The following is a 22,784-nucleotide window of genomic DNA, read 5'->3' as shown; positions in this document are numbered from 1 at the left end:
TTGCACACGTCCCTGCATGCATATTCTACATTAATTTTAGTTTATATACAGTAAAATGACTACATTTGATCTAAATACCTGTTGCAAACTGTATTCATTTAGAATGTGGTCAATAACTAATTTAATAAGGTCTGAACAGAGAATATTTTCACAAATATCTTAAATGGCATGCATTTGCTCCATTACTGTATTTTATCCATGTTTCACCATTAGTGAGAAGTTATTGAGGTAATTCTATAATTCTGGATTAGGAAATTTCAATAAGGCATCAGTGCCCCACTCTTGCCAGTAAAAAAAACCAAAAAAAAAAACCAAACCACAATTAATTACAACTATTACTCCTTCATTACTTTATTTAAACAAAGAGTACATCAATATAAAAAAGTGCCATCTGCAACCTGGTCGGCATTTATTTATTTTAAAAAATCCCATAAAACCCAAGACTAACATTTCTTGTGATATGACAGGAAAATTGTACAAGCTACTATCTTCCAAGAAAGTATTTGTAGCTCCATGTCTAAAATGATGACTAAAACAAATAGTCCTCTGCTAAAGACCCTGTTAAAGATATCCCATGAATGAGGCATAACATCCCATAAAGGTAGCCCAGGGTGAAGATTTAGGATGCCATCATGGCAAACTGTCCTCAAGGTTGACTAAACGTGACTGAAGATGATCCACAATACTTCTCATCATACCACTCAGATGTTCGTGCATCCGACCCAGCTCACTTGGTGAACAGTGACTGAGCTCCTCATTGGTTAGCCTGGCTCCAAGAGCCACCATGTCCGACAACAGCTCTACACACAACGGTTCCTGCAGTTTCTGTTCCAAAGCTGACGGAACATCTGGACATACAATTTCTGAAGAAAAGAATACAATTGGGTTCAGTTTCTGGTCTAGATATCCTGACTATGATGTTTTGCAATATTCTGTATTCTATCTAACTCAATAAGACTGCCAGATATACCTTTCACATCTCTAGAGATTTGTTCTTCATCTGGATTTGAAGGTGTATCCATCTCCTCAGGTTCAGAGGTCATTTTTTCAGTTTCATCAAAGCATTTTAGGTCATCAGACCGCCCTTTTCGCTTTGGAGGAAAATCAGATGTCAATACATCTAGGAGATGAGATTTTAGCAGTTTCTTATTAGCTTGACTCATTACCTGCTGTTCGTGATAGGTTTTGAGTGCTTTCCTGACATTTGACAACTTAGGTGAGCGAATAGGGAGCATCTTAATTTCATCAGAGGTAAGAGCACTTAGATCACCAACAGTTTTGATATTTCTAGCACGGACAAGCTGACCAAATCCACGAGGCCTAGGCATAAAGAGTAAAAAAAACAAACAAAAAAACACAAAAACCACCACAAATTTTAAAAGATAAAAAGGTCAACATATTCATCTTTCAATTTTTTCGTTAAGTGTTAAACTTGACAGCTGATTTTCTTTTCTGTCCATGCAATTCACTATTTAAAATAAAAACAAAAACACAAAACAACCCCCCCCCCCCCCCCCACCACCACTCTTCTTAACATGACTCACCACATGTTAGAGGAAATTTGTGGCAGAACAGCCTCAACCGGGGTAGAACAGCTGACCAGGGCTGGATAAACACAGTCTTTTGGAATGGGCCGAGGCTCCTGATTCATTTCTGAGATCTGTTGCAAGGTTAAACAATGACTTCTAAAGGTTAAAAGTATTGTGTTCCAAACCGTGCATTAATCATTTAATCGGCGGTTTAGAAAGTTATATGGTAACACCAGTCCCAGTTCAATAATTTCCAACTGTATAAACAAAAAATTGATGTGGAAGAAAACAAATACAAAATACAAAAACAAATACATACTAGGCATTTCTTTGAACTCTTGTAGCCTGGACTGCGAAGGTTTCGAGGGCTGAGTGTCAGTAAGCCTTTGGTAGGTGTTGGTATATACTGCAATAAATAACTTTTGATTAGGCTAGTTTGGTTTTGTTTGGCCATAAATGTACAGATTTATGAGTCTATAAAATACCTTAGGCTGTCCTATAGCTTTTGACCTTGGGGAGCTGGTCCTTATTACCGGACTACGACGATCAATGTCATCAGCCATTTCCTGCTGGTAAATTGGGTTTGCAAAGGATACTCGCCTGGACTGCACAACAAAAACATTGCCGTATATCATTCCTGTTGTAAATATAAAATGGAAAGCATGCTAATTCCATGCATGAAATACTACCTTAAGGAGAGGAGATGGAGAATCCTCTTCACACTGTCTTTTCTGCCCTTTCTTAAGAATGCTTGTAGATGGAGAAGCTGACGGTGACCATACACCACGGGTTACACTACTGTTAGGACTTTGCCCTACTTCATCTCTGCAGTAATCTGAGGACTTCTGCTTGGGTGGGGAATCTAGACACGTTTCTGTCATGGCAGAGTGTAAAGGCAAGATTGCCTCACAATATTCATCAGTCTTAGGTTGAAGTTCTGTGTTGCCTAACTGTGTTTCTTCACCATCATCCCCTTCTAAATGGGAAGAACCATCTAATTCAGTTCCTTCTGAGATGGAAATAATATCACCACCTATTCCATGCCCAAGGGCTTCCTTTTCTGGCATTTCAAGCTTTTCTACATTTTCATTTACAGCCATGTCAGTTACTTCATCCTGGTAAATGGGACATTCCAGTTGTTCTTGTCTTACAGTTTTATCCACCACAGGCTTACTCCGGATTAAAGAGTCATCTTGAGGACTTGAACTTTGGGGTTGGTCTTGATCAGAAGTGTTATCTGAGGCACTGCCATTTGGTTCCTTTTCTTGATGCTTATCTTCCGTATTCTCTTTTTTGTCTTCCTGGGTTGGACCTTTTATTACAGACAACAGAGAAGGAGCCTCATCAAGATTTTTCACTGGGTTATTAGTGGGCATCTCTGTGTTTGTTGAGTTGGGCAAGGCTGGAGGACACTGCTCATTATTATCTACAGAACAGTTATCTACAAGAGCCACATACTCATTTTCTATCAAGACAGGCTTAATTATGTCGAGATCAGATTCAGATAGCAAGCTTACAGGTTCAAGTGTGTTCTTATCTTCAAGGTCCTGAGAAACATGGGAGTCATTGCAAATACTTTCCTGTGGACACATACTGCTACGGCCTAGGAGGCAGTTACAGCTTGTGGAGCGCCTGCGTCCACGACCTCTTTTAGTATGTGGGCATCTGTGTAATTCTGGAGTTTTTAGCTCCACTTTTTCAGGTAAAACAAGGCTATTTTGCAAAGATATTACTGCCTCTTCCTCAGCAGGCCCCTCTTCAATAGTAGCAGTAATTAGCTCCACTTTATGGCAATCATTTTGCATGTTTGATTCATCACTTTGTTGCTTCACTTCAGATGGTTCAGCATTTGAAATGTCAGATTTGATTACTGGGCATTCAGTTGTAAGGACCCCATCCTCATGCAGCTTAATGTCCAAGCAGCCTTTTGGATCCTTCTCAAAATCATCTGTTGAAATTAAAGGAATATTTACATCTTCCACACCCAACACTGATCCTAATGTGTCACCAACAGGCACATTTGCAATCAAATCAGACACCAGTATCTGTGATTCAGCCTTTTTTGATTTTTGCTCTTGTCCCTGTCTGATGTCAGAAGCATCAGATTCTGAGCTCTCAACAGACAGCAAGCTTTGAGATGACCGGCGAGTTTTGTATTTGCCATGTCTTTGAGAGGAGTCCTGCATCTCATCAGATAGGGAGCATTCAGTACTGAGGAAACTAGATGGGGTGGTATCTCTACTAGCACTTGTCTTTCTAACTTTTTTCCTTCTGCCTACTCTGCCTTTTACAGGAATCACTGTTTGAGAATCAGACTGACTTGGGTCATTTTCAATGACAGGCTGATCTTTGTTTTGTGTATTATGCATCTCAGACTTCTTCATTCTTTTTGGTCTGCCAGGTGATTGGCCACAAACCTCAGAATCAGATGACTGTGTGTCTACATTTTTGCCTTTTAACATGGACATATTAGCTAGAGAATCACTTTGGGAGTTTTCAACTCTCTGCCTCTTGCCTAAAATTTCAACAATGGTACTAACCACTCTGGTTCTCCTTAACAGCCTGCTATGTGACTGACTGAAAGGGGATTCTCTTCTGTTTTCTGTTTGACTCAAAGGAAACTGCTTATCATTAGCAAGCTCGGACTGGCTAAGCTCTCTAGTCTTATTTCTCCTACTTCTTCCCTGCGATAAACCTGTAGCTGAAATCACTGCTAAAGCTTGTGAATCAGTCTGGCTATGTTCATCTTTACGCTCACTATTCTGCGATCTACCATTTTCACTGTTGCTCTCCTCAAGAACTTTGCTTCTTCTGCTTCTTCCAGGCAAAACACTGTCCATTCGCTTGGAAGGTGAGGGCTTCTGCGCATCAGTCAAAGTCAACTCATTAACAGAATGCCTTTTTTGTTGTTTGTTTTTTGATCCCTGATCTGTTGATTCCTCACCGGGTCGGACAGGTCTACTTCTGCGTCTGCCTGACCTCCTTGGTTCCACTTGACTAGAAGCAGCAACAGCCTCTGAATCTTCCCCAAGTGAGGCAATTTCAGTTTCCACCTCCAAGTTGGACTTGTGCAAACACTTTTCACCACCATTACCTGTGACATTCAAATCGTGGCTCTGAGTGTCTGGTATCACATCATCTATGATGCCTTCACTTGAATGCAGAGGCACTGGTTGCAAGTCTGCCTTTAGTTCTGTGTCTTTTTCTTCACTCTTTTGAGTTGAATCCTGGCTCATGTTCCTGGCAAATGCTTGTGAAAGCCCTTCATCTTTTTCTGGCAGTGAGCAATAAGAGCCATCTGGTGTCAACTGCTGTGACTTTGGCGTGTCTTGACTATAAGAAGTCCTAGTAAGTGGACCAGTAAATTTTGTAACACTCATGGGGCTGACAGGCCTTCCTTCTGCATATTTCTCCAAGGTGATGAAGGATTGACGCCGGCTGCTTGGTTTTGGTGGAGTGCCAGAGATCATGTCAGATGAACCAGACACATCTTGACCATCACTCTTTTTAGCAGAGTCATGCTCATCAACATCTGACACTGAGAGATCTGCTGATAATGATATCTCAGTAGTTTGATTGGTTTCTTTTTCTGGTGTCTTTGTCTCTAGACTGATATTATCTTGGGCTTCTTGAATGCCACTTATAAAGGATTCTTCAGTCTCTAAACGCTGGAAGAAAAAAAAAGTTTATTCTGTATGTATTCACTCTCATTGTAAGTGATATAACAATACAGAAGACAAATGATGAAATTCCTTCTAGTATAAAATATTGACTCTTACCCCAGTTTCAACTGTACTGACTTTGTTCGTTTCAGCTTGTTCATCTGCTGGCAATGTGTCCCTAAATGCAAACACATTTTGGTAAATAGTGCAGCAGTGAAAGGCAGAGAAGTTTGGGTAATGGAACTAATTGCAAAGAGATAAACATACAAAGATTCCTCTTGGCTCTGAGTATACTGGGCAAAGATGGTGGTATCTAAAGAGGCATCCAAATTATTGTACATGGTAGGGATATCAACCCTGGGAAAACAAGCAAAAACAAACAGACACCCATTAGCTAAGCTTAGAAATATGAGGAACACATTGCTACACTTTCATAGCATTTAACAGATGCTCTTACACAAATTGACCAAACAAAAGTGCCTTGAAGCTACGAGGCTAAGCATACTATGGAGGTTGTACTGCAAAATCTTAGTCTTACCTTTTTGTCCTTTTGACTTCTTTCTGGTGTTCTGTCAACACTCTCTCCTTTGCCTCAGGTGGGATGAAAACGAAATCTACCGATGCCGCCTCCTCAAGAACTTCTCGGCGTGGAACCTTAGGAGATCCAAAATCCAGTTTCACCTGGAACATGTACACCACCATTGGCTAAAGCATGCAGTCCATCAGTCAAGGTAAAGTGGACAGTCTTTCATTTAATTTGATCTGCTTACAGATACAGGTTTGGTGGGACCTGCAGAACTCCTTTCCTTTAGTTCCGCTGCTCTGGCAAGCAAGGACTCCCTCTTCCCCACCGAGGCCACCTTTATCCCACTGATTTCAGCATCAAGTTGAGAACATTCACTCTGCTCAAATCAACAAACAATTAACTATGCAGTCAGGATGACTGTGCCTTCACCTCAGATCCAGCCACACCCCCCTCCCTAATATCTCCAAAACACCAGAGAACTTACTGAGCACTGTCCACTGTAATCCTCAGATGTCTCTACTCCTTGAAAGCCAGGCAAAATTAAGGGAGCCTTCTGCTTAGCTTGACTTAAAACAGGCCTAGAAAACAGATTTGTCTTTTTTCCCCCCAACCAAGACTATACTTCATGTACCTCAGCACAATCACAAAAGACACTGGAAACTGTAAAACAATTAGGATTTACTTTACTTCTTCCTGATATGTTGATTCAGGTTAAAATTGCTTTCGAAAGTTGAGAACTAAAAGTTCTCAGTAATCTGCATTAGTCACACTTACTTGAGCATCTCTGGATAAGTCAGTATAAGTGTGTTTCCAAAAGTGGCGTTCCAGAACTGAGTGATGACTGAACGAATCTGCTTGCTCTTATGTGGAAAAAGCACACAGAGCAGCGGAGAGAGCACTGCCAGCAGCTCATCGTCATACTGCAGAGCAGAGCGCGTTTGGAGACAGCACAACATCTCACTCAGCAGCTTCTCCAACTACAAAGTTAATCATAACAGTGCTGCTTCAATTAGGAGAAGGAATTGGCTCATCCCTGTGACCAATTCACAGCCATAATGCAATTTACCTCATCACAAGATTTGCTTTTTTAGTTATGTCAAATATACATTTTTAATATAGTCTTCCACCAAGAAATCAGCAGCAGCTCAAAGTAAAATGATCATAGCTATCAAATACAACACTAAATATATAATGCTTCTTAACCAAATAAACTGATTTGAATTAACTTTCATTACACACCTAAACTATAATTACCTTGGATCCTAGCAAAGGGTGGGACTGTTCACAGTCTGAACTACATGGAAAACAAACAAAGCCATTGAGCTATGGTGTACCATTTCAGAAAGACTGTTAAAGTTTAAAATATCATAAAAGACCAAAATATTTATAAAGCAAGAAACTCACCTTACTTCTTGTCCATAAAAAAGTGCAAGAGGTTTTATGAGGCATGCTAAAGACTCCTGAATAGCAATGGGTAATGACAGATTGTTGAAAAGGCTGCACACAATGGAGATGAGAGTGGACCCCAGGCTACTTAAAACTACACTGTTTTCTTCTGAAGAGTTCAAATTAAGGAAGGCCTCCAATGCCTGCAACAGTAGCACATGAAAGCTGGATAGATTTCCCAGAGCTTTGCTCCTCTTCCGAACCCGGCCCAGGGGGGTACGAGGTGCTGTGGAGGGAAGAGATGAGCGGCAATCAAAATGCCTTTACTTAAGCTGCGTGTTTATGTTTGAAGAGAACACAGGATGCCCTACATTTCATCTTCTGCTGAAACTGAGGTGTAAATGGAGAGAAATCCACACTCTCGATGATGAAGAGCAAGATATTTGCTATTCCATCAAGATGAGACAAATTCTGGAGGGGTGGGGGGGGGGGGGGAAATCTAGTGAATGCACAACAAAAAGCTTCATGAACTTGATAAAAGTATAATAAATAAAACTGTTAAAAAGGTCACATTGCGCAAGCTGTTCACCTTCAGGGTTTGACCATCCAGTGTCACAGAAATCCTGGAACACAGCTCTTCACAGCACACATTCTCTTCTGCTGTGGCCACCAGAGCAGAACAGCGAGCAAATGCCTTGTACAGCCGAGACCATGTGCTCAGCATGGACTTCTGGGTCATCTACAGCAGGGGGGGGGGGGGGGGAAAGAATTCCAATCCAACAACAGTCATATACACTCATCACAATATTGTCCTCTGCAATGCTGACATAGTAGAAGGCTACAATATGCAAATATCACTGCACTTCTGTGCTGTGAGTATTCAATCCAACCTTGGACATTGCAGTTAAGCATTCAATGAGTATTTTCATGAATCACAGGATACAACATAAGTCATTTGAGCAATGATACTGCAGGCCAATCTTTAAATCACATCACATGAGAGAATAGCTCTCGTGTTCTCAATATATCACAAAGCACACTACAAACTCAATATGCAACAATATAATGGCAACATAGCTTTTTTCTCCATATCATTGTTACTTGGTAAGAAACAGCTGGCCCCTGACCTGTGGAAGAGCTGAACCACACAAAAGGTGGGTAACTGGGAACATCAGAGCACTGTGAATTGCACTGAAGTTGTGCTCAAGGGCATCTCCTTGGTTCACCTCATTTGTCTGCAAGAGAAAGCTGTGCGTTACTTGCATTACCCAAGATATAAACAGTGATTTGTAAGTGTTCAAACCGTAAAATGTTGAAAGGGTGCAAAACAGCAGCCGCAGTACAAACTTGGGTAATGGTATCAGTTAGAGGGTTCACCATCACGCTCCACATTCTCCATAAATGCTCTCTGTTCTCTACAGCCTCCACACTGTGACTGACAGCTCCTAAAACTGATTCCCCAAAGGCCAAAGGAGATGTGGGTCCAGAGAGACCACAGCTGACAAGGGTTTCCAAACATTGGAAAAACCTATAGGATGGCAAAGAGTGCAGTTTGAGTACATCTCAGATATAAAGCAAATTATACAATACCTGATTTTTCTTATGCCATTTTTCTTAATGTTGAAAGACTACAGTAATCAGCAGAGGCAAGCAATTATGTGTTTAAACAAATACATGTTCTATCTATCCAATACTCACAGTAAGGTTTCCAAGTTTTAATTTTGTATTTGGCTTACTGTAGGATGAAGCATCAAAAAACAACACAGACTGAACAGCATCTAAAGTGCATACCGTTCATCGGCCACAAACGAGGAGAGCAGACTGTTGTTGTAGATGAGGAGTATTAAGAAAAGAGCTGGAGTACCCTGGGAAAGAAATGCATAGAATGGCATTTACTAAAGGTACATGTGAAACGTACACACAGGAAGCATATGACCATTACATTTTATGATCCTGTTACAGAACAGCTCGTACACTCACATTCAAAACATCCATGTTAGCCACTTGATAAGCAGCAGATCCAAGTACTTTTTGTGGGATACCCATAACAGTGGCTTCCAATAAAAGCTGCAACACAGATGTGTGCTGCAAGTTTAAATTTACAGGTTTCACATGGCACCACAAAAATTATTCACAATGTCTGGCATAACAAAGCAGAAAAGGCTTGCAATTCCGAAGCTAATTTCACCAAACTTTATTAATCAGAGTAGAACAACTACAAGTTCAAAGTAATTAAGGCTTAGTTGGCTTCCGAACACCATTACACTAAACACTTCCAACATAAGATGAGCCCCAGCCATGGTCTGTGGGGTGAGATGACATACCAGAGCCCGTGGGATAGGCAGGGCTTCAGAACAGAGAATGGCCTGCAGAGTCTGCAGTAGCAGGGTAAGGACCTCAGAGCCTTGCCTTTCCTTCTTATTGCCAGCTGTAGCAGAGAATACCACACAGATAAATGATGTACACAAGCCTAGACAGCAAGAGGACATGTGTATACACGCACTCCGGTATTTGAATGAATTTCTAAGCCACTTACCAGCTTCTATCACTGTACTGACTAGGTTAACCAGGCTGTTCCAAATCAGACTTAGCAGGGCTTCTAAAAAAAGAAATACAATAGGAACAAGAAATGCTTTGGCTATAATTATTCCTCTCTAAAATTTTGAAAACACATGCAGGCTATAGTTTAACAAATGCAGAATATGGCTGCATGATTTGGACAAAGTATCATTGCACACACACACACACACACACACACACACACACACACACACACACACACACACACACACACACACACACACACACACACACACACACACACACGGTTAAACAGGATTAACTAATTGCCTGCATTTTGATAACTATTCACATTTGGTGGATCGTATTCATGAAATCACCCACATGCATTAAAGCATAAAAGTACATCTGAGGTTGGTTAGGATGGAGACACACAGAATAACCTACTTGGTAGAGAGCTCATTTGCAAAAGCCAGTATCATAATAGCGATCAAACACCGACTTGCCCTTGTAATCAGCGTTTTACATGCTTAATTCAGCTTAAGTGGAACAGAAATACATCCGACACTACGGGGGGTGGGGGTCAGACCTTAATGACCAACAAAGAGGATGCGAGCGCAACCACATGCTAAAGAAAAATACCAGCGATTCACGCAAATGTTCAGCATTGCACAACATCAGCCATGACAACCTAGCTTGGGGGGGGGGAGGAGGAATGATACTTAGATGCTGAATAATTAAGCATTATTGCCAGTAACTCTGGACCATCTGGAAGAAATACAGCTCAGCTAGGAAGAACTATTTATTACATAAACAAGACAAAGTGTAGAAGGGTTTTTAGAAAGGTTGGCTCCTCTACAATAGGACCATTGTGCCTCTCCCATGAACCAAATGCAAAATCAGCCAAGTGATATTACTCAGGCATGTACTAAGGACAAAAAAACCCATTTTGTAGTCTGAAATAGTTAGATTAAAATGAACAGACTTCAGAATGTGGCAGGTTTCAAACACTTAGAAGCAATGCATGCAAGTCACTTAAGGTGCTGCTTGACTACCACTGTACACACTGAGCACTTTGCGAAAACCCAAAGAGGTAGCACTACCTGCTTTAAGGCTAAATGGTGTAAAGTTTATTTGGGGTTCTTGGCTCATCATAATTTAACCAAACAGAATAAGGGCAATCTGTGCTAGAAAAAAGGACCAGCTGGAACAAAACATGGGTGCCACAATGGCTTATAACCCTTGGTCAATAAAAAGGGCGAGTACCTGGCGCGCTTTTGCCCACGGTGATGAAGCCGTCTCTAACAGCTAAGATGAGTGTAGAGGCGTGCTTGCTGAAGAAAGAGTGGCTGCTCAGGAGATTGTGCGTCAGGGGCTCTGAAAACGCAACGTGTACGTTCAAAATACTGAAGAACACGCTCCCACTCTATCAAAAACTATAGGCTTTTGCAGACAGACAAGTGAAAAGCAAAAAAACGTGAATGTAAGCATCTCAGCATGGGGAACTCGCAGTCGTAGTCCTCACCGAGACTGAGTTGCAGTTTGCTCTTGGCACCAGCAGCGGCAGCCTGTGAGCCTAGAAAGTAGTGTAACAGCATTTCCAGGCCCAGCAGCTGGATGGAGGTGTAGGACTGGGGCAGGTTCATGCTGCTGCCCAGGCTGGCACGAGGGGTCGCACCTGGAGAGCTACACGACGGGACGCCTGAGACTGAGCCATGGAAGAAAGAGAGAGGTAGGAAAATGACTGACAAACGTACATGCCTCAGTTAGCCAGGATGATTAATACAAACGACAACATACGAAAACAAATACCAGTTAACAAATGTGAAAATAAAAGCATTGTTTCACTTCGCTATTATTAAAAGGTGTTAAAGCTAGAAACTGTATGAAAATACAGGTGTTTGACAAGAACCTGAGCTGGAAGAACCAAGTAAGCAATGTTTGTAAAATGGCATTCTAGCACTTGAGCAATATATCCAAATCAAAGTACTTTATTTCTACATCTTTAAACAAGGATTTTCAGGAAGTACTATAGAAATAAAACATATTACTATTAAATAGGTTACACGAGGGGAAGAAGAATGTGAAAACACTGGTAAAGAAGAAGTGGAAATTGACAATACCTGCTTTAGGAGTGGACAGGGCAATGCCATTACTCTGGCTAGCACCTCTAGCAGGCGTGACTGAGGACTGCAGGGAAGCGTCTGGGGGAAGTGTGCAATGCAGCAGTGGTACACCAACCTTTAGCCATCAAGACAGATGAACTAATCAAACAGAGCAAACTGATGATACAGAATACAGCGGCGTTCCTGCTTTTACTCAGGCTGGCATTCCTCATTTTTGCTTACCTGATCAAAATTAGCAGCCAGGTTGGGGCCCAGTTTGACCACCAGGTACCACCAGACTTCGAGTTTGGTGAGCAGCAGGGCTTCAGTCCTCACCAGGATGGAGCTCAGGGGCTGCATGAGCAGCTTTAGCCGTTTGCTGCTACAAAGGATGTCTGAGACAGATAAACAGCCAACCCGAAGGAAGGAGAGACTTTTAATGCACAACTACTCAGAGGGGACAAAGCATGGCTTGTTCAGTCTCAGAACAGGTTTCACACAATCTATATCAAAAAGGCATGAGGCAGACGTGTGTAAATCTTAGAAATACATGCACATAAATAATAAAAGCACTGAATTCAGATGGGATAGTCTGGATATCTGCTTACCTGGGTTAAGAGCAAAGTTATCAATGAGGCTCTTCCAAGCGATGAAGGCAATTTTTTTAATGCTTGGAGAAGAGCTGCGGAAACCCAGCTCTTCTAAATAGAGCAGGGAGTTTATGAAGGCGCCTCCTTTATGAAGCAACTGAAGAGAGAAGATTACTTGCACCGACAATTATCTCTTCATAGAAAAAAAGCTTATAAAAGAAGAGACCATGAGTGGCATGCTACGTCTTACCTTTCCCAGAAGCCTGACAAATAACGGCCAGAGTTTCAGCACATTACTCTCATTCTTGGTAGAGAAGAGCTTCTGCATCTCCGGGATGAGTTTCTGAAAAGAGGCCAGGCATGGGAGAAAGTGGCATTGTATCGCATTCATGCACTTCCACATATGAACCATCTACCCGAAAGACGACAGGTTTGTTAACCTGGGAGTTGCTAAGAAACAGCCAAATATGTCAAGGCAGATTACAAGATGAGATCCAATTAAGGTTACAATACTGGAAAAATTACTGTTTGTCCTCAAGCTCAGTGAGCTTCAGCACCACAGCCGCAAAGGCTTACATCAGCAAATCTGATGCATCAAGAATAATGAAACTCACAGATGACATCATGGGCTCTACAATGGCTGCCACCTCCATCTGTTTCTCCAGTAAAAGAGGCATTCCCATTTCGAGGGCAGCAGCTGCACGCAAGCGCACCTTCGAGGCTGAGTGGACCACCAGAGGAATGATCAGTTTGGCCCAGCATGTAGCCCCTTCAGTCATTTGAGGGGGAGCCTGCTCCAACAATCTGCAATTGACATTCGACCATGAGCAGAAAAAGAACGGCCTGCCTGACTCATTACATCTTAGGAGAGCGAGCAAAGCCAAAATGGTTCTTCCAAAAAAAGTCAGTACAAGAACTACGACTTGGTTAGCAGATTACCTGAAGTTGTCCCACTTGCAAGTGGTTCACAGTAGTTCAACAAAATTATAATATTCTAAAGAAAAAAAGCTTTGCGAATATTTACTTTATGACAACATTAAGTGACTCATGATCCATTAGGATTGACTGGATGTCTTTTGTCTGCATGGAGTCTAAAGTCTTGAGGATTTCTGGTGTCTGAAAAGTAAGAGGAGAAGGAATGTATATATGGCTTGCCTTGAAATGGAAACAGAAGAGCTGAAAGTACCGAATGCGTTCTGTTTACTAACCTTCTTGGACACCACTTCTGCAGGGAAGTTCTGCTTTGAGATCACCCATAATGCTCTAGTGCATGTGTTCTTATCTGTAGACTTTAATACGAGGGCACAAAGCACTGACAAGATCTCCTCTGCAAAATTTGCTATAAAAATAAAGAAATAAATAGGAAAACAGCCTAAACACAAATGATAAGTGGGTACAATTTTTCAGGAGACATGCAGTGCAGCCATGGTCTTTCCATCCAATTCTGTAATTTACCTGGGATGCCAGAGACAATATTTGTGTTGAACACACAGAAGCCCAGAGCTTGAAGTGCAGCCTGGCTTAGCTCCTCATTCTCACTGGATATGTGAGTCTGACAGGAACAGAACAAAAAGGAATCATTGTATCGGGCATAAATAATGTAAATGTTCATGTGAAATGAATGCACATGAAGTGGATAATTTATGGAACTATCGCACTTGGGCCCCACTCTTACCTGAAAAGCTTTACCCAGGCGTGAAAAGTGTTTTACGATTATAGGAAAGAACTGCCGTCCATCTTCTCCGCTGAGTCGACTAAAAATAATAAACATAAACAAACAATCTCTTTGATGGTGAGTCAAGGATGTTAACGGATGGCATGGGCTTTGGTTGCACAACAGTAGGCATAACACTTTAAATAACCAACATGACCAATGGCATCTGCAAGCAGAGTGGACCGCTCACTTGGCTATGGTGAGGTAGGCGTCGGTCTGCTCAGACACTCCAGCAGTAGTGTCTTCCAGGGATTCCAGGAGAGGGAGGAGGCTGGAACTGGAGAGGGGTACCGTGGCCATCATCCTCACGCCCTGCCAGAGTACAACCATTTACACTAGTGTTTCCCCAGCTCCAGTCCTCAAGATCTCTCAGTACTGCACAGATTATGGTTTTTCTACCTCCACTATGCCTGTCTGAAATGATCATCTAATTAACAAGCCCTTCACTGAAAAGGGACGTGTAGGTGTGCTTTCTATTTCTAAGCATTCAGGGATCTTTTGCATACAGGGAACTAAACTGTCTGTTAAAGACTCCTGGATGTGTGCGTGAAAAGGGATCCAACAAGATCAACGTTGGGTAGATGTCCAGTGTACCGAGATAGCTAGCCTTTACTGGCTAGCAAAGCAAAGTTCAGTTATACACGCTTTTTACAACAGCTGTTGTCACAAAGCAACTTTTAGGGCTTTGACCCGAACATATGTAGCGTTATAGATCAAGCCAAAGACGACAGTGGTAGGAAATACTCCCAAAGGCTGAGAGGAAGAAACCACAAAGAAACCAAGAGACCAGCTACAGAGGTACGTGCATCCAGCTAACAGGTGGCACTGATGCTAAAGACGGAAATGATCAATTGTGTTATGTAAAAATATCCATATTCAATTACTCTCAGCCGAGGAACCGACAGCAGAAATGGTCATTTAGAAAAAAGTGAACTGCTAAACATAAGCGGAGAATCTAGCTAGGTTAGCTTGTAGCTATGCTACCTAACTTCTTGCCCCATCCTTGCTGGGTGTAGGCCCAACGAACGGTCAAGTAGGTCAGGTTAGAGACACAGCTATAGCTACAACAATGAGAGTACCAGCTAACTACCTAGTTCGCCACTTTTACAAATGTGAGGTTTGCCTGTCATCATGCGTGTCCCCATTGCCCCAAATGCAGCTATACGTTTACAACAAGAGAGCATAAATCTAGTAACGTTAGCTAGCCATTTAGCTCACTCTTATCTCGTAACTGCCCTATTGTGTAAATACACGTTACCCAGCTAGCTACATAGCTAATAACATGCATCCAGAAAACCCAAATATTGGGCGTTAACAGTTCAAAATGAGCACACACAGCTAGACATTATACTTTGTAATGAGCAAGCAAAATACGTTTGTCGTTCAGCGAGCAAGCTAACGTTAGCCATTTCCTGACCCTGCAGCCCAACTCCTAGTGTAGGCTTGGTTACTTATTTATTTTTGGCATAAGCGTTAATTTGTGGAGTTTATAACATAAGCATGTTGTCTAATTAGGACAGCTAGCGTTAACTAACTAGCTAGCTAACTAGCTAGCTAGCTAACTTACCCAACCCCCTTCCCTGAAAACAGATACCAGTTAACTAGGAAACACGAAAAACGTAGCATTCTCTCACCTCACTGTTATTAAAAGAACAAAAACAACAGCATGAACGAAGGAGTTATATGATTCAAATCAAACAAGGATTTTTTTGCAAAAAAAAAACCTAAAAACTAAAAAATAAAGGTGACTGTACTACTGCGAAGTCCCCCTTTAGCCCCGCGAAAACACTGGCGCCAAACAAGCCACGCTGAGCGTCACCTTTCACCCGACGTGCTTACCACCCACTCATGAATAATTCAGTAAATCCACTACGGCGTGTCTAAAGTTCAAGCCAGTCACACTTGAAATAATTATCTCATCCTAATTTTCAGGACTTTTTAAATTGTTGAGTGTGTTGGTTGTTTCTCTTCTGGATTACGGTATTTGATTTTTTTCTGGATATCATGTAGACCACTTTCTCCGACATGAGGAATACTATGAATAAACTAACCCAAATCCTGTTCACAGTAACATCACAGACTGCTATTAATGCACATGTTTAATTGCAGACTCTGTAAAATACAGCGAAATAAAGATCTTTAACCCAAGTTAGCCCAGGTGATGAACATAACAGCATTTTAAACCAAGCAACAAGAGGCTGAACTGGAGTCAAAATATCTGAAGGACAAGTTTTGTCAGCTAATTTTCATTAAATCACTGCAGTTGTTTTATGATAACTTGCAGTACCTTTATTCAGCTGCCACTTGCAGAAAAAAAGTATATGAAAATGAAATTACAAAAAGAAATGTAATACACTAAACATTTCTTTACAAGGTGGATTACAAACACATAACTTAAAAAATACAAGACAGTGTCAAACAAAAGTATCTTTGTCATTGCTGAAGTGCAGAGAATCATCTACAGCTATGTACTGTAGCTGAAATCCTCCTGCAGAAACAGAAGAATCTGAGCGGAACTTCAGTGTCATGACATTACCTGTAAAAATGACAAGATGAGAATGTCAAAGACGAAACTACATTGCTGTGAAAATCATAGGCCTGCCAAGAAATTATTGACTATTTATCTGTAAAGTAAATGTTTATTTGTAGAAACACTATAATACAAAAATACAAATGTAAATGCAATTATTGCAAGTAAACATTAATTAACACAATATTTATTCATTCATTTTTAAATTTATAATACATAAGACTGGCCCCAAACCTCTAATTTTATTCAGTTGTTAAATAAAACAATTGGGGGCAGTGGTAGCTCAGTAGTTGACTTGACTTGTAATTGGGAGGCTGCTGGTTCAAGCCCCACCACTGCCAAGTTGCCACTGTTGAGCACCTGAGTAAGGCCCTTAACCCTCAATTGCTCAAGTTGTACTCAGTTGTAATTGTAAGTCGCTTTGGATAAAAGCATCAGCTAAATGTAAATGTAAAACCTTTTAGCATAATGCCTTCAAAACATGCTGAAATACAAAAAATAACACAGAGTGCAGAGATGAAGTTACACAGGATCAATTGCACAGAACAAAAAGGATCCAGAGTAAAAATAAGTAGTTTGGGAAAAATGTAACTTGGGATCACTTTTAAACGAATAAACACTTAGTGTTCTGATTAATAACTCTAAACAATTTTCTGGGTTGTCTAAAATATTTGCACAATTCCGCATATCTGCCATACATGACTGAATGATTAGTCCACCACCCAAATAGAAAGAAATAATCCAGTCATTTCTAAATGAAGGTAGTATCAATTGCTCACTCAATTCAGGAACTTTTGGCAAAAGTGAGCGCACAGGCCAGCTGGGACTCAAAACAGAGTCCTGAAAGATTTGTAAATAATGTCTTCCTGAAAATCTCAGTGCTCGTCTGTATCAAATTAGAAAACCAATTCTGAGGAAGACTGGACCAAGAACCCACGAATAAATGTTTTATTACTAGACAATGTGTCTAAAAAAATCATTACATCATACCTGTGCTAAAAAAGTCTTCAGGCAGTTCATACCCACAGTACCTACAGAGATCAAACACATTAGAAGTAATAAGAACTGTATGGTATATACACTGTAAAGACTTGCATTGTAAAGACTTTGTGAGAAAAACTTCAAGACCTCTAAAAGCTACTAAAATGAGAAAGATGTTAAAAACGTGTTGATGCCGCACCGTCCAGCAAGCCCTGTGATGTCATCATAGCTGTCATAGATCTCCAGGTAATCACTGAGGCAGTCTGTGTCATCCTCTATGTCAAACTCCAGGAAATGCAGTCTGATTCTCTGGCCATAGCGCAAGCGGATGTGCCAGTAACATATCTGTTCGTCAAGGTACTCCTCTGGAAAACCAGGAGACTGTAAAACCTTTACCGGGTCGGTATGCACACCACCACACTCTTTTGCTGCAAAAGTTCATACAGGTCATTTTTAAATAAAGCCAGTTTTTAATACTTTCTCATGCCACATGATACAACTATGAATAAAGAGATCTGTGGTAAAAATTACTTTTTTTCCCATGATAGATCAACTGAAGTAATCTTCAGCTACTCTGTACCACTGTATTGGTCTATACTCGTCTATTGAATTGCATTCCAACTCTTAGATGTAGTGACTTTGTAGAATTTTGGCAATTTAGTGTAATTATTCTGTGCCATAATCAATACATGTCTTATCTAAACCCTAAATGACCATTACCTTAGTACCCCCACCCACTTAAACACATTTTCATATTTTTACTTCTTGCATCGCATCAGGAATTGTTATACTAATGTTAAATTAAAAGAAGCCATAATAATACCAATTCAACATCCTGTCCAATCTATTCTATTCTAAACTCAGCTTAGTTGGTTTTCTGTCAGTGCATTGTCATCAGAACACAGTCCCACCAAGCTTTTTAAAACTGTCAGCAATCTTTTTATCAGGACTTTTTTGACATTGTTGTTAGTTTACGATTCTTAATCATGACAAATTAGTGTGGAAATGTTTTTTTAAATGTTGTACATATGTCTTGAAGCCTACAAAATTTATGTTATACGCTTGATCTGAGCCCAAGTCATTTGTACAGCTGAAGTTCACCATGTGATGTTACCACACATTAGGCATGGTATGATTAAACAGTTGTCAAATTTTCCTTGGTTCATAGTCTCATGCGGTGTATAACTCTCAGGGCAGACCACAAATCAACATGATTTCAAAAGCTGAAAGGACTGTGTTATTCTGTGTTAAAGACAAATCCATTAACCCAGAGAGTTTACTACATTCACTAGCGGAGCTGCACTCCAGCCTACTTAGAAGAGCTTTCAAATAAACTGTAAAAAACTTTTTGAAACAGGGCCTATGATATGTGATTTCCTTGTCACTCCTTCCAGAATTACTTCACTTTGTCTCCAAGTCTTACTCACAGTTAGGGTTGTAGCAATACACATCCCATCGTTCGCTTTTATTTAGCCGATAACCATAATCGATGATTCCAACTTTCCCAAAACCACAGTTGGCACCAGGTTTGACAATGGGATATCCCACACGGCCTCTGTCAAACCATCCAGCTGCACACACATGGAAGCCTTTAGGGAAGAGAGAAATATTATTCTTGCATCATTCTAAAAGAAAACATCAATGTTCATATCATTTTAATGACAGTCCAGTAATTAATCTAATCCGTTTTACTATGTTCAAATAACCTAATTATTAACCACACACTCTAGGAAGGCAATCAGTTCATAAGTACTCTTAAGAGTTCCTTAGAACATAATCAGGTTTGTAGGGAAATTAATAATTGTAGGAAATCCGTTATGAGATTGCAGCGGATACGAGGAATAAAGACCCGCTGTGTTCTAGGGCATACTGACCCAATTTAAGGGTTACAAAGAAAGAGGAAAACAGAGATAAAGACCTCCCAGGCAAAGTCAGTTCTAATCACAGTTCTGTCTTAGCAGTCTGGGCCGGCATATCATCAAATTTAGCTTAAGTGGGAAAAAGATCCACCCAGATGTTGCTTCTTTAGTCACACAAGCTGTGACGTAGTGCATGCCATTTTTCTGCTTTTATGAATTAATGAAGTTACACTTATTACACTTACATACATTTCTCAGAACCCAGGGACACTTTACAATCAACACACAGCTTTTACAACCAATCAAGCAGCAGATAGTTGCTCACAGCATACTCTTAACCTGAAACCCCTGCCCCTTGGGGGACTGAATCAGGCACAGTAAAGGGAGAGAGGATAACAACCAGGACAGAGCACCATACATCACTAGACATGCAGGAACACTGTCATTCACACACACAATCGTACCAGGACAATTTTTAGGGTATGCAATTTAACCTAACCTCCACCCAGATAGAGACCTGAACCCAAGACCCTAGCACTTAGAGGTAAAAGTGCTAACCATGAAGCCACTCCACTTCAAGTGGTTAAGTTGGAGAAAGCTTCCACAAAAAACACTTCCTATTTTGAAAGTCTTGACCACCATACTGATTAACCACAGAATTATTTGTGAGTTTAAACTCCTTCTGTTTTTTGTATGTACAGCTAAATACCAAGTGATGTATTCACATTTTAACATCTAACTATGGGCCAAAATCTCCTCCTCCCTTCTCAGTGGTGCTAGACCAGAAATGGCAGCAGAGACCTATTTGTCTGGCAGCCTCCAGTTGATCATAAGTAGCTATTGTTCCTCCCTCGAATTTGCAAACAGCTTTGGCCTCCTTATATGTCAGCTGGTATCTTCCTTTACGAGACTCCCTGTGGTAAACTCCAGCTGCTTGCTCTGTGGAAAGAAGAACATATCTCAGAAAGTGCCATTATCAAGATGAGACAAACCACAAGTGGACTTGGTAGGGTCTGTTGAATGTCCTAAAATGTCAGTTGTTCGGTAATCTACCTGGCTGGCAAAAAATGATGTAAAACAGGAAACATATTTTAACAAACATCTGTTAGAGCAGAAGACTGTGTGAGGGATACAGTGCAATACAATGTTTAAAAATAAGTTGCTTTTGGATATTTCAAACATCTGAGTCAAATGTTTTGTGTCACACTTCCCCTGACTTGTGGATCAGCAAGCTGCTTTTGACCCATGTTGGCATAACCCATGCATGACCCGTTAAAAGCTGAACTGTACTTCAGATTACTCATAAGCTTTTTCTGGCTTTTCCCATCCAGGTGCTTCTGAACAACAGATCCCCTGGGCCAAAACTCCCATCACTCTAAAGAAATACAGGAATATACATAATGACCCATCATGCATAACTAAACTGCTTGTTGCTGCTTTCCAGATGTGCTGTAGTGGAAAAAATAACATGGTATGTTTATCAGTGGGTGATGTATTAAAATAGCTTTTTGTTAAAGTTAGATATAACTACTCAACTTTTAGAGACAGACATGGTTGTGCAATCTTAAGAACACAAAATTCGTTCCTAGAATTGGAAGCCTAATGCTCTGAAACATATTTTCAGTAACATTAACTTTTCAAATCACAGTTGAATGACTTGATTATTCTGAGGTAATTATCACATCGCATTCCTGTAATTACAGAGCTGCATTTTGCAAAGTACAGTAATTTCCCCTAGTTTACAAGATAGTCTCAAAGGTAGGTGGACTGTCAGTACTGAGGTCATAAATGCCTCTCCTTACATAAGCAACATGCTCGTCCACCAATACACAAGTGTGCTTCCGCAATACATTGTTTGGATCAATTATACAGGTAAGCATGTTGCCAAGTTTATATATTTCAAAAAAAACTAAAAGGAGGAGAAAACATAACCATATGTTCGTTCGTTCTCTCTCTCTCTCTCTCTCTCTCTCTCTCTCTCTCTCTCTCTCTCTCTCTCTCTCTCTCTCTCTCTCTCTCTCTCTCTCTCTCTCTCTCTCTCTCTCTCTCTCTCTCTCTCTCTCTCTCTCTCTCTCTCTCTCTCTCTCTCTCTCTCTCTCTCTCTCTCTCTCTCTCTCACCAAGCCAAATGGAGTTGTGAAGTATTCCATTCTTGTAACCCCAAGCGCGAGCTTCCTTCAGTACGAATCCTAAAGCAACCGCGACGAATAAAATATGCATTGCTATCGTCCCTAAACCAGCACGAACACTTCAGCGATAACAACCTCCACCTTTCGCGATGTTCTTATCGGAATGTCTGCAAGTCAACGTTAAGTAGTGGCAGCAGTCCCTCCTGGTAGGAGGAGACTGCAATTATAATTAAGACGGACTGTGGCACCATGGTCAGCGTGCTTACTTCTAAACAACGGCAATACTGTTTTTTTTTTTTTCATTTTACGCTGTAGACGACTTGTCAACGTTTGTTAAAAAAATATTAAAGAAGACTCCGATTCACACTGAAGAGTGATCAATCAGTTTGCCAGGTCACACTTGAAATAAAAAATTAATTATTCCTTAAAGTATTAAAATATTTCTAAAGAAAATCCAATTTCAGTATTAATTTGATGAAAAATTGCTACTTAATGCTGCGATATTCCATGTCCTGTGGCACCGCCTTTATTCATACCAATAACATAATAATAATAATAATAATAATAATAATTTGTCATCATTCATCATCATCAATGGTAGTAGTAATTAATTAATTTTATGGTGGGACATATAATAGCACAATGGCATCGGGTTTAGTATGTTTTATATGCTATGTTTAGGCCAGCTTTTAACAGTAAGATATTACATTCATGACAAATGTAACAGTTTCTCCAAAAGGTTCTGAGCATCTAATTCAATATACTTTAATATTATATGTGCTGAATGATCTTCCAAATACTTCTCAAGATGTAAAGTTTTGTTTGGTTTCCATCCCACTCTCCTGAGTCAGTAAATTATATTAGACACAGGCCCATGACATGATCAATTTGTATTTCTGGATTTACTTACAGTACTCTATTGCTCAGAATTTCCAATGGTGAAACATACCATATGGCAGAGAGTGGAGAAGACACTCAAGAATATGCAGCATAAGTGAATAATCGTTTTTTCCAAAACTATTACACACTGTCCATTCATAAACTCCAGATGGTTATAACTTGGACTATAAAAATATTATATTCTAGAACAGAATTTGGCATATGTTTAAAGTTACATTCTGTGCCAAAATCCATCATTTAATGTTTTTAGCCATTCATTTTATGAAATCATTTTTTTACTATATGAAAAATTACTATTTGTAAGAAAATCCCATTTTAAATGATGACAACAAACATGCAAATATCAAATTTATC

General features: G+C 40.3%; 2 protein-coding genes across 3 annotated transcripts; both read right to left on the bottom strand.

Annotated features, from left to right (window-relative positions):
- Positions 1-326: 326 nt before the first annotated feature.
- Positions 327-15,820, bottom strand: rif1 (replication timing regulatory factor 1). 2 transcript variants are annotated; one of them, XM_027009571.2, is made up of 36 exons: positions 15,667-15,820; positions 14,223-14,344; positions 13,994-14,072; positions 13,774-13,870; positions 13,527-13,657; positions 13,343-13,434; positions 12,933-13,122; positions 12,569-12,661; positions 12,337-12,475; positions 11,972-12,123; positions 11,747-11,864; positions 11,149-11,331; positions 10,890-11,000; positions 9,640-9,702; positions 9,428-9,531; positions 9,084-9,170; positions 8,895-8,968; positions 8,451-8,631; positions 8,231-8,338; positions 7,693-7,842; positions 7,475-7,574; positions 7,122-7,389; positions 6,972-7,011; positions 6,492-6,694; positions 6,202-6,295; positions 5,962-6,093; positions 5,730-5,872; positions 5,459-5,548; positions 5,309-5,369; positions 2,219-5,197; positions 2,015-2,134; positions 1,849-1,935; positions 1,545-1,660; positions 1,167-1,320; positions 971-1,091; positions 327-863 (listed from the first exon to the last, which is right to left on the bottom strand). In XM_027009571.2, exons 2-36 carry the CDS (start codon positions 14,333-14,335, stop codon positions 631-633), a joined length of 7,206 nt encoding a protein of 2,401 aa, XP_026865372.2. In that variant the 5' UTR covers positions 14,336-14,344; positions 15,667-15,820; the 3' UTR covers positions 327-630. The 2 variants fall into 2 exon arrangements, with proteins under 2 accessions (XP_026865372.2, XP_026865373.2); XM_027009572.2 differs by having other exon boundaries at positions 5,730-5,845.
- A 298-nt stretch (positions 15,821-16,118) lies between these two features.
- Positions 16,119-21,723, bottom strand: tnfaip6 (tumor necrosis factor, alpha-induced protein 6). The gene is made up of 6 exons (XM_027009585.2): positions 21,522-21,723; positions 20,204-20,341; positions 18,971-19,132; positions 17,743-17,971; positions 17,553-17,593; positions 16,119-16,568 (listed from the first exon to the last, which is right to left on the bottom strand). Exons 1-6 carry the CDS (start codon positions 21,619-21,621, stop codon positions 16,447-16,449), a joined length of 792 nt encoding a protein of 263 aa, XP_026865386.2. The 5' UTR covers positions 21,622-21,723; the 3' UTR covers positions 16,119-16,446.
- Between the last annotated feature and the right edge of the window lie 1,061 nt (positions 21,724-22,784).

This window comes from Electrophorus electricus, chromosome 2 (assembly GCF_013358815.1).
Source record: "Electrophorus electricus isolate fEleEle1 chromosome 2, fEleEle1.pri, whole genome shotgun sequence".
Lineage (NCBI taxonomy): Eukaryota > Metazoa > Chordata > Actinopteri > Gymnotiformes > Gymnotidae > Electrophorus > Electrophorus electricus.
Note: the sequence above shows the minus strand (reverse complement) of the source record. Positions and strands in the feature narration are given on the sequence as shown.